The 11,820-nt window shown below is 41.3% G+C and overlaps 1 protein-coding gene and 1 pseudogene across 1 annotated transcript in view; one reads left to right on the top strand and one right to left on the bottom strand.

The window, feature by feature from the left end:
* The window catches only part of LOC116084931 (tumor necrosis factor receptor superfamily member 10B-like), a 14,181-nt gene extending 13,782 nt beyond the window's left edge, over positions 1-399 (bottom strand). The window contains exon 1 of the mRNA XM_031362234.1: positions 98-399. Within this exon, the coding sequence (XP_031218094.1) occupies positions 98-202 (105 nt within the window). The 5' untranslated portion in view covers positions 203-399. The remainder of the gene's footprint in view (positions 1-97) is intronic.
* Positions 400-8,760: 8,361 nt separating this feature from the next.
* Positions 8,761-11,820, top strand: part of LOC116084751 — a 5,928-nt pseudogene continuing 2,868 nt past the window's right edge.

Genomic DNA, 11,820 nt, shown 5'->3' with positions numbered 1-11,820 from the left:
GCCGCCGGCTTCCCCGCTTCGCCGCCGCCGGCTTCCCCGCTTCGCCGCCGCCGGCTTCCCCGCTTCGGGCACCGCGCTCAGGTCGCGCCTTACTCACCAGTAGCAGAACAGTTTGCATCACGAAGTTCCTCCAAGGTCTGCGCTCCGGGAGGGGCCCGAGGCGGGGGCTGTGATGTGCCCAGGCGGCAGAAGCTGTGTGCATGCTGGGTTCTGGAGGCTTCCTGGAGTTATCTCATCCGGAACCCCACGGATTCAGCTCAAAAATCAACGACGGATGGCTGTTTCCTCACTCCTAGAAAAGTTTTCTGGATTCCCGTTTCGGCAACTGTGTGCTTAGCGGTATCTCCGTGCGGCGGCGCGCTAGGTGGGAGAATATTCCTGTTGGCACTGCCCCTTCCTGAAGGGAGGAGGAGCTTGATCACGTGCGTCCATTCTACTTGAAACACACCCAACAGAATCTGAACAACTTTTTCTTTTCTTTCTTTCTTTTTTTTTTTTTAAAGAATCACGACACAGGGGCTGGAGAGATGACTCAGTGGGTAAGAGCACCGACTGCTCTTCCAAAGGTCATGAGTTCAAATCCCAGCAACCACATGGTGGCTTACAACCACTTATAATGAGATCTGATGCCCTCTACTCGTGCATCTGAAGACAGCTACAGTGTACTTAATTGTAATAATAAATAAATCTTAAAAAAAAAAAAGAATCACGACACATTTATTATAGTTTTCAAGTCGTGGATGGATATGCCCATGCTTATTAAAAAAAAACTCATAATACTCAAAAGTCTGCCTGCTTCTTCATACTTTGACTAATATAATATTCACCCTGGTAACAGAAGATAAATCTGTGCAACCTTTGAGTTTCAGCTTTTGTCCCTGGAGGAGCGGACTTTAAGGTGGTTGCAGTAGTGAGTACTCCTCCTCCTTCCTCCTTCTTCCTTATCTTTTGTCTCCATCATCTCCCCTTCTCTTTTTCTCTTCCTCTTCTTGAATTTGCTTTTGTTACAGTTGTATGCTACCAGGCTTGTATCTGAGAACCCAGAAAGGAAATGATAGAATAGATGGCCTCACCCTAGTAACAGAAGATAAATAAATCTATGTATCTATAAGGTTTAGAACATTAACACATTTACCTGTGGTGGTAAAGCCCTTTAATCTCAGCACAAGCAGAAGCAGGCTGATCTCTGAGTTCAAGGCCAGCCTGGTCTACAGAATGAGTTGTAGGACAGTCAGGACTACACAGAGAAACTGTGTCTTAAAAAAAAGCACACACACACACACACACACACACAAACCAGACCAACAAAAAACAAAGAAACAAAAAAGAATACATGGTTTCATCTGCCCAAATCAGTGCATTTTGGTAATTTTACAATCTCAATCAATCTCTCTCTCTCTCTCCACATATATGTACATACATACACACACACATATACACACATATATACATATACATATATGTATACATATATATGTACACATATACATACACACACACACATACACATATACATATACATGGCAGGTGTACTGGTGCCTTTAATCCCAGCACTCAGGAGGTAGAGACAAGTGGATCTCTGTGATTTCAAGGCCATCCTGGTGTACACAGTGAGTTCCAGGACAGCCAGAGTTATGTTGTGAGACTCAGTCTTGAAAAAAAAAAGAACCAATTATAACAAGAGTTTGAATTTCCATCTGTTGCAGGCCTCCAGATTTCCAGTATAGTATGTCATGGAACAAACGTCTTCACATTTGCCTCAGTCCGCTTCTTAAACCACAGCCCCAAACAAAATTTTGTGGGGGGAAATGCATATTTTCAAAGAAGCATGTTGCTTAAAGTCTGACATAATTCTGTAAACTTTCTGGTACCCAAATAAAGTATTCAGTTTGTTGAGAATCTGTATCTTGCCGGGCAGTGGTGGTGTACACCTTTAATCCCAGCACTTGGTAGGCAGAGGCAGGCGGATCTCTGTGAGTTCAAGGCCAGCCTGGTCTACCTAGAGAGTTCCAGGACAGCTACAGCTACATAATAGAGACTCTGTCTCAAAAGGAAGAAAAATTTAACTTCTGTGTAATCACCATACTTCTCCCTGATTGGCTCAGATGATGCTAGCATTACAAGAAGCAGCTCAAAGCTGCTTGGAGACACTGTGGCCTGCTCGACTTCCAGGTGAGTGTTCTTAGCACAGATCCCACGAGGCCACAGAGGAGGGGGAGTCCCGTGAGCAAAGGCTGATGTATCTTGGGAGATATTTGGAAAGTGCATGGGGCTGTAAGTGGCCCATGTGAGGCCCGTGAGATCATGGCACCCTCTCCTGGGTGTGCTTGGTCTATACTCCCAGGGTTAGGAGATAAGAATCATTACTCACTTCTGAGTCCTATGAGACATTCACTGTAGGGAACAGCCAGGGCGAAGAAGATGGACAGTGTATAGGGATGTGTTTGTAACTGGGGCTGGCCAGAGCTGGCCAAGAACACAGGCCCAGATTAACAAGACAGTGAGTGACATTGCATACTGCCTTGATTAACCCTGGAAGTCAAATCTACTGTCAAGGTCGAGGTAAGGAGATTTTGTAACCAACACCACATATCAGCAGTTCTCAGGGGTCACCTAAGACCATCAGAAATAACAGATATTTCCATAGCAATTCATAAGATCAAAATTTCAGTTGTGAAGAAGCAAGGAAAATAATGTTTTGGTTTTGGGGGGGGTGGTTACCACAGCATGAGGAGCCATATTAAAGAGTTGCAGTGTTAGGTTGGGGGTCACCACAGCATGAGGAACTTTATTAAAGAGTGGCAGTGTTAGGAAGGTGGAGAACCACGGCCATAAACCGTGCTACATTCCTTTCCTTTGGTGGACCCGGCCTATTTCATTAGCATGCTGTCCTCCACTTCCAGCCATGCACTGATGAATGGTAGAATTCCTTCTCTTTATAGTGTGGACATGAGCCAAATTACCTTTAAACACCAATTTTGATGATCTGAGTCTGTACCTGCGAGTAAAATTTCTGGCTATTTAGGAGTTCTACTTTCCATTTTGTGCAGAACTTCCACAGTTTTCCTAATTTACATTCCCAGCACTGGTGTATACCCCTTCCCCGACACCAGCACTTTCCCATTCTTCTCCCCCATAATCACCACCACACAGGTACCACACACCCTTTTAAAATGTTTCTGAAACATCTGGATGTTGTTAGTCTGTTACTTTGAAATTGCTTGCTACATCTACATAGTAAATATGACTGCATTTCACACACTGGTCAGGTAGTGTGTGATCTTGTTACATTTGTATATTATATTATATATAATGTATATATAGATTATGACCTAGTTATAGATTAGAGTTTTGTATGCAGACAATCCTTTTGTCTGTAACTAACATCTTGGTTCTCCTTTTCCAGTCTTTAATGTCTTTTAGTTATATTTCTTGTTTAATTGCCCTGGCTGGGACTCCTTAGTACAACATTAAAAGGAAATGGTTAAAGTTGGCATGCTTGTCTTATTCTCAACTTTGGAAGGAAAGTATTAAAAAAAATCAATATTAAATATTATTATCTGAGTACATACCTGCTAGTGAGATTTCTTGGTCACATAGGACAACCTTTGTTGTAGCTTTAACATTTTTATTACATTTATTTGTGTGTGTGTTGCATACATACATACATATGCCACAGGGTACGTGTGATAGTAGGAGACAGTTCATAGGAATTGGTTTTCACCTTCCATCATTTTAAGTTCCAAGGTTCAAACTGACGTTACCAGGCCTGGAGGCGGTACCATTAGCCACTGAGTCATCTCTTGAAGCAGGCCCTGTGCCAGCCTGGTATGTCTGCTCATGAGTCTCTGTGAACTCACGTGATCATGTTGATTCAGGGGGCCTTGTTTTCTTGATTCTCCATCCCCTCTTGTTACTGTCCAGCAGCAATGTTAAAACAGTGGGTTACCTGGAATATGAAGTTAGAAAGAGATAAGAGGAGACAGAAGGAGATAGGAAGAGATAAGATGGCCAACATTATACCTACCCACGAGGAAGGTACCTTAAAACACTAGACAGGAGCCTTTATCACTCAGCCATCTTGAATCTTTAATGAATACCTTTGTTCCCACCAACAGGTAGAATAAGTCAGGCAAAACCACACCCCCAAGTACGTCAGCATGTCAGTCCAATCAGCGACTTCCTTTTTTCTCTGCGGAGGTGGAGCTTCCAAATGTAACTGGAACCAGGTTGGAGGCGTGGCAAATAGCAGGAGATGGGCAGAGAAGTGTGGCTATGAGAGGCAGGCCTCAAACCAGGAGGGTAACACCCTCTGCTTGTTTCCACCTCATCTTCTGAGGGGTCACCTGAGCCCTGAAGGGAGGGTTTGATAGAGACATCCAGTTTAGAAGTTGGTTGTTCTGAGGTCTCTCGCTCTCTGTATCATGTCTGGCTGTGGGTATTTGTTCCCAGCTGCTCCAGGAGGATATGATGATAAAATATGGACAAGCAAGACACTGATCTATGAGGGTCACACAATGTCATTAGGAGTCTTTTTTTTTTTTTTTTTGAACAGTAATATTTTGTAAAAACAGTAGTATTTACCCCAGGCCTCTGTGCTAGTTAGTCTCTGGCTTTTGGTCATCCAAGCAGTGTTGGGTACGGATTCCATTTTGTGCTATGAGCCTTAAATCAAATCAGATATTGATTGGTCACTCCCACAGCTTTTCCTCTCTCATTGCTCTAGCATATCTTGCAGGCTGGACACCATTGTAGAGCAAAGGGTTTGTGGTTGGGTTGGTGTTTCTTTCTCCTTTGATAGCATTCAGACTTGTACAAAAGACTGTAAAAAATAACTTATTTTCCAGAGGTAATTGTCTCAGAGGCTTAATGCTGAATAAGCTCACCTGTCTCTGTAAAACTGTCCTGGTAAAACTAACTAACTGCTTGCCTGTCTGCCTGCCTGCCTGCCTGCCTGCCTGCCTGTCTGTCTGTCTCTATCTGTTCCCCCTCTCTCTTTCTCTCTCTCCTCAGAGTTGGCCATATTCTACCTCTGACTCATTCTGTCAAATCTTTCTGATTTGTCATTTTGTCTGTCCCTTAATTGTATATCATTGTTTAAGATTAAAGGTGCATATGAAGAGGGTGTCTGTAGTCCAATTAGATCACACAGACTTAGAAGATCTTTGGATGTGATCCCTTGCCAGAGCAGCCATGTTTTTTTGGATTAAAATTCCTCTACAAAAGATGCTAGCATGTAGGTGGAAACTCTATGTAGGTACAATTGGACTTCTCAGTGTTCAAATGAGCTATGTAGGTGTTGGTTTCAGCAATGGGATCTTGCTGTCAGTTTGTGGAGCAAAACCTATATAGTGTTGACAACAGCCTGGATTATTTGAAGAGACCTGTGGGACCCCTTTGGTCAACATCTCAATTAGATATAACTCAATTGCAGTGGCGGCAGCTTCATATGTTGACAGGAGATGGCTAGTTAGGACTCTACCTCCCCCATTATTAGGTGATTTCACTTGAATTGCCTTCATATTCGTATGTATTTTAGGAAGCTTCTAATGTATAGAGTTTTCATACCTCCCCCCTCAAATGGTCCTTAATATTAGCTGTCCCTCCCTGTATTCCATATCTCATTTCCGTCTCCCTTCCTCTTCCCTATTGATCCTCCTATTCCAGACCTCTCCATCCATTCATAACTATTATATTTCCTTTTCCTAAAAAAAAAAAAAAAAAAAAAAAAGAAGTAACAACTATCTACACGTAGTCTCCAATCCCTTACCCTATACCTAACCTCTGTGGTTCTATGGATTGTATGTAGCTTGATTGTTATTGACTTAATAGCTAATATCCATATATAAAGGAATGCATTCCATGTTTGTGTTTCTGGGTCTGGGTTACCTCACTCAGGGTGATTTTTTTCTAGTTCTGTCATGTAATTTCAAATTTCATGATGTCATTGTTTTTAACAGCTGAGTAGTACTCCACTGTGTAAATGTTCCACATTTTCTTTATCAATTCTTTTGTTGAGATATATCTAGGTTGTTTCCAATTCTAATTATGAATAGAGCAGCAACAAATATGGTTGAGCAAGTGCCTGTGTGGAGGGATGAAAGTGGCCTTTAGGGATATGCTCAAGAGTAGCATAGCTCTATCTTGAGGTAGACCAATTCTCATGTTCCTGAGAAACCACCACACTGATTTCCTAAGAGGCTGTACAAGTTTGCTCCCACCAGCAATGAATGAGTGTTGCCCTTAATCCACATCCTCACCAGCATGAGCCATCACTTGTTTTATTGATCGTAGCCACTCTGACAGGTATAAGATGAAATTTCAAAGTAGTTTTGATTTGCATTTCCCTGATGGCTAGGATGGTGAATATTTCTTTAAATGTTTCACAGCCCTTCCAGTTTCCTTCATTGAGGAGTCTCTGTTTAGCTCTGTGCCCCAGTTTGTTTGTTTGTTTGTTTGTTTGTTTTTATTTTTTTTCGAGACAGGGTCTCTCTGTGTAGCCCTGACTGTCCTGGAACTCACTCTGTAGACCAGGCTGGCCTCGAACTCAGAAATGCACCTGCCTCTGCCTCCCAAGTGCTGGGATTAAAGGTGTGTGCCACCATTGCCTGGTTGTGCCCTAGTTTTAAATTGGATTATTTGTTTTCTTGATATCTAGTTTCTCAAGTTCTTTATATATTTGGGATATTAGCCCTATATTGGATATGTAGTTGGCAAAAATCTTTTCCATTCTGTAGGCTGCTGCTTTCTTCAAATGATGGTGTCCTTTGCCATGCAGAAGCCTCCCAGCTTCATAAGGAAACATTTATTAATTGTTGAACTTAGTGCCTGTGCTATCAGTGTTCTGGTCAAAATGTCTCCTTCCATGCCAGTGAGTTCAAGGCTATTCCCCACTTTCTCTTCTATCAGAGTCAGTGTATTTGGATTTATGTTGTGATCTTGGATCCATTTTGAGTTTTGTCAAGGGTGGTAAGTATGGATCTATTCGGATTCTTCTACATGTAGCCATCCTGTTTGACCATGCTGTTGAAGATGCTGTCTTTTTCCCCAGTCTGTGATTCTGGCTCCTTTATTCAACAAACAAACAAACAAAAAACCCAGGTGTCTGTAGGTCTATGGGTTTATGTCTGCCTCTTCAATTTGATCCCATTGATCAATGTGTCTGTTTTTATGCTAATGCCATGCTGGTTTTATTACTACAGCTCTATAGTAATCATCAGGGATGAAATCATCAGGGATGGTAATACCTCCCACAGTTCTTTTAATATTCAGGATTGTATTAGCTTTCCTTTTTTTTTTTTTTTTTAATGTGTGTGTGTGTGTGTGTGTGTGTGTGTGTGTGTGTGTGTTTCCATATGGAGCTGAAAATTATCTTTTCAAGATTTGTGAGGAATTGTGTTAGAATTGAATGGGGATTGCATTGTATCAGTATATTGCTTTTGATGGGATGGCCATTTTTACTGTTAATCCTGCTTATCATGGGCATCTTTCCATCTTCTGATATGTTCTTCAATTTCTTTTTCCACAACTTGAACTTTTTACTGTACAAGTCTTTCACTTGCTTGGTTAGAGTTACCTCCAAGATATTTTATATTATTTGAAGCTATTTTAAAAGTGTTGTTTCTCTGATTTCTTTCTCAGTCCATTTGTCATTTGTACATAGAAGGGTTACTGATTTTCATGGCATAATTTTTTATCCTGCTATTTCGCTGGAAGTGTTTACCAGCTATGGGAGTTTTCTAGCAGAATTTTTAGGGTGACTTATGCATACTACAATATCATCTGCAAATAAAGATACTTTCACTTCTTTCTTTCCAGTTTGTATCCCCTTGATCTCCTTCATTTGCCTTATTGATCTAGCTAAGACTTCAAGACAATCTTGCCTTGTTCCTAATTTTAGTGGAATTGTTTTGAGTTTCTCTCCATTTGTATTGATGCTGGCCATGAGCTTGCTGAAGTGTCTTTATTTTGTTGAGGTATGCCCCTTGAATCACTATCCTTTCTAGGACCTTTATAATGAAGAGGTGTAGGATTTTATCAAAGACCTTTTTTGCATGTAATGAAACAATCAGATGTTTCTTGTCTTTTGGCTTTTTATATGGTAAATTACATTTATTGATTTATGTATGTTGAACCATCCTTGTATCTCTGGGATGAAGCCTACTTGATCATGGTGGACGATCTTTTTTTATGTATTCTTGGACTTAGTTTGAAAGTATTTGAGTATTTTTGCATCTATGTTCCTAAAGGAAATTGTTCTGTAATTCTTTCTTTGTTAGGTCCTTATGTGGTTTATGCATCAGGGTGAAAAGTGAATTGGGCCATGTTCCTTCTGTTTCTATTTTGTGAACTAATTTGAGAATTTGAGGAGTATTGGAATTAATTCTTCTTTGAATGTTTGGTAGAATTCTGTGCTTAATCCATCTGGTCCTGGTTTGTTTGTTTGTTTGTTTGTTTGTTTAAATGGCTGCTTCTATTTCAGAGCTTTTAGGTCTGTTTAAATTGCTTATCTGATATTGATGTAATCTTAGCAGGTAGCATGTGTTGGAAATGGCTCCAAGTGGCTGAGAAGCCAGAAACCTCCCCTGAGGATGCCGTTCTGTGAAAGCTGAGGGCCTGACTGGGTGGGGCCCGGGAGGCAAGAGCGTCAGGACTGACGTCTGAAGAGTCGGGCTGTGCTGGCAGGCACAGCCACCGGCAGGATGTGGTAGCATGTGACACCGGCCCCAGCGTGCAGCTATCAGAAACCGGCCCCTACACTGGACGTGCAGGATGAATAACAGGAACTTGAGTCCAGTGGGGATAGAGCAGTTGTCTTCATCCTCTGTGAGCAATGCCCTGCCAGTCTCAAGAAGTCACCTGGGTTTGGCTGCCACTTCTCACAGTGCCATCCCTGCCCCAGGACTTCCAGTGGCAACTCCAAATCTGGGTCCCTCCCTGAACTCTCGCCTTCTGCCTTGTCTCTGACACTCCCCATGGGCACTGGAGATCGGGGAGTAAGGTGTGAGTTACCTCCACCACCTAGAACCATTCAACCTGGCATTTTTATCTTATTTAGCTGACAGACCACCTCCTCAGTATATCCACCCCAACTCTATAAATGTTGATGGAAATACAGCATTATCTATCACCAACAACCCTTCAACACTAGATCCCTCTCAGGTCAATGGAAATATTGGATTAGGGGCTGAAGAGATGGCTCAGTGGTTAAGAGCACCGACTGTTCTGAAGATCCTGAGTTCAAATCCCAGAAACCACATGGTGGCTCACGACCATCCATAACAAGGTCTGACTCCTTCTTCTGGGGTGTCTGAAAACAGCTACAGTGTACTTACATTTAATAAATAAATAAATCTTTGCCAAGCGGTGGTGGTGCATGCCTTTAATCCCAGCATTTGGGAGGCAGAGGCAGGCAGATTTCTGAGTTTGAGGCCAGCCTGGTCTATAGAGTGAGTTCCAGGACAACCAAGGCTATACAGAGAAACCCTGTCTTGGAAAAAAAAGAAAAGAAAAGAAAGAAAGGAAAGAAATGTTGGGTTAGAACATTGTTTCCATAAACTCTCACTCTGTAAGCACACATGGTGCCCAAAGTCTTCCTCCTAATGATGGCTACAAAATAACATTGGACACAACAATCACTAAGGAGAATGTTTCTAGGGTTACCAGCCCAATTTCCACAGGTGGAATGGCAGAGGAGCTTACAATGGATGGTGTTACAGGAGAGCATTCCCAAATCCTAAATGGCTCCAGAAGTCGTGAACCTCTCTCTGTGGATTCTGTGAGCAACAACCTTACAGCAGACGCTGTAGGACCCGGTGGTGTGATACCTATTCATGGGAATGGTCTGGAGCTTCCTATAGTCAGACACATTGCAAACTGGGTCAATTGGATGTCTGACAGTATCCTCAGTGACTCCATCCACACCGTGGCCATGAGCACCAACTCTGTAAGCATGGCACTCTCTACCTCACACAACCTGGCTTCCCTAGAATCTGTTTCCCTCCATGAACTTGGTCTTAGCCTAGAACCCGTGGTGTCTCTTCCATCACGTTTGCCATGGGGACAGGTCATGTAGATGTATCCCTCAGACAGCTTGTCTTTTGTACCATCTTCACTGCAAATGGAAGACTCCAATACAAGCATGGCAACCTTGCTTACCATTTGGTGTACTCTTTGTGAGAGCCTATCCCATAGATTGCCCTGATCATAGACCAGTGACTTTTGTTCCTGACACACCAATAGAGAGCAAAACAAGACTATCCCTCCCAAGGCAGCTCGTTCTCCGCCAGTCCATTGTGGGAACAGATGTTGGTGTATGTGCCGACTTGCTTTGGGCCTCTAATTGGTGAGCAGAGTCACTCCTTGGAAGTATTGGAGTGGACAGACAAGGCAGTTAACCAAGTCTGGAAGATATACCACAGTGGTGTCCTAGAATTCTGCATCATTACAACTGATGGGAATGAGTGTAATTGGATGATGTTTGTGCGCAAAGCCAGGAACTGAGAAGAACAGAGTTTGGTGGCCTATTGCCATGAAGGGGAAACCTATTTCTGTACCTCACAGACATTCCTCCTGAAAATGAGCTGCTTTTCTTTCTTTCTTTTTTTTTTTTTTAACTTTATCTGAATTTGTTAACATTTAAAAACATATTTTAAGTAAATAGAATTAAATCACATTCTTGTTTCCCTTTTGTACCCCAACTCCTCCCAGAGACCCCCCCTTCAATACCTACAATATCTTTTTTTGTCATATTCCTTAAAATTTATAAAATATTATAACAATAAAAATAAGTATTATAAAAGTTGTTTGATATAAAACAAAAATCAATTTAAGTCTTATGTAGATGCTCGTCTACAGCAATAGTGAAAATACATTTTTCTCAATATAAATTTTAAATAACTCCAAACATATTAAGTGTATACTTAAAAATAATACATCACTACTAGTATTTTCTTAAATGAACATAAATATATAAAGTCTTTTTGTTTGTTTGTTTTGTATTTAGTAGAGTTTAAAATCTTGGCTCTTACTGTGGTACAAGCCCAAAATAAGAACAATTTTTAGAGATTGGATTTCATTATAATAAGGCTGTATTTCAATGACACTCACATCACCAAAGGATTTTACCTCCATAGTAGCTAAGCTGAGAGTTGACAGTTCTGCTGCACCAAGAAATGAATTGTAGGCTCGATTTTTGGGTTCAGATCCTGCTATGGTCAAAGCTATTTGACTTGAGTGAGTGACTTTATTCTCAGCCCACAGAGAACAGGTTACATTCATTTAAGAAATGGTGTATGTATTAAGATAGTCTATCCATAAAGTATTTCACCAACTGTTTCAGTGAACAATGGTTCTGCTTGGAGGGTGGCACAGACATTAGGTGAGGTTAAGAATTTGGTTCATTAGCTGTGATAATTTGGAAAAGCATTCATCTCAGAGAAAGAGTAACTTGTAAAGTCCTCTTCTTCAAACTTGATACAAGAGTTACAAACGTCAAACAAAGTGTTCAGTCTCACTCTTTGTTGTTCTCTTTCAAGCCACCTCCCTAGTTAATTGTCTATGTTTCTTTTGGGTATATAAATACTTTTAAAATATGTAAGTTGTTCTGAAAACCGTAGTATAGGGTAAAAACATGAAATAAACAATACTACTAATAGAGAGGCTGAGACAGGAGAAGCAAGATTTCAAGACCCTTATCTTGTACACAGCCAGACACTATCACGAATAAATAAGCTGAAAGTGTATATAGATTTACAATATTGGACCCATTTCTCCAATTACCAAATTAGAGAGACCATTGGATGACAGTCAACAAATTTC

The sequence above is a fragment of the Mastomys coucha genome, unplaced genomic scaffold (assembly GCF_008632895.1).
Source record: "Mastomys coucha isolate ucsf_1 unplaced genomic scaffold, UCSF_Mcou_1 pScaffold9, whole genome shotgun sequence".
Taxonomy (NCBI): domain Eukaryota; kingdom Metazoa; phylum Chordata; class Mammalia; order Rodentia; family Muridae; genus Mastomys; species Mastomys coucha.
This window is presented reverse-complemented; position numbering and strand designations above follow the sequence as displayed.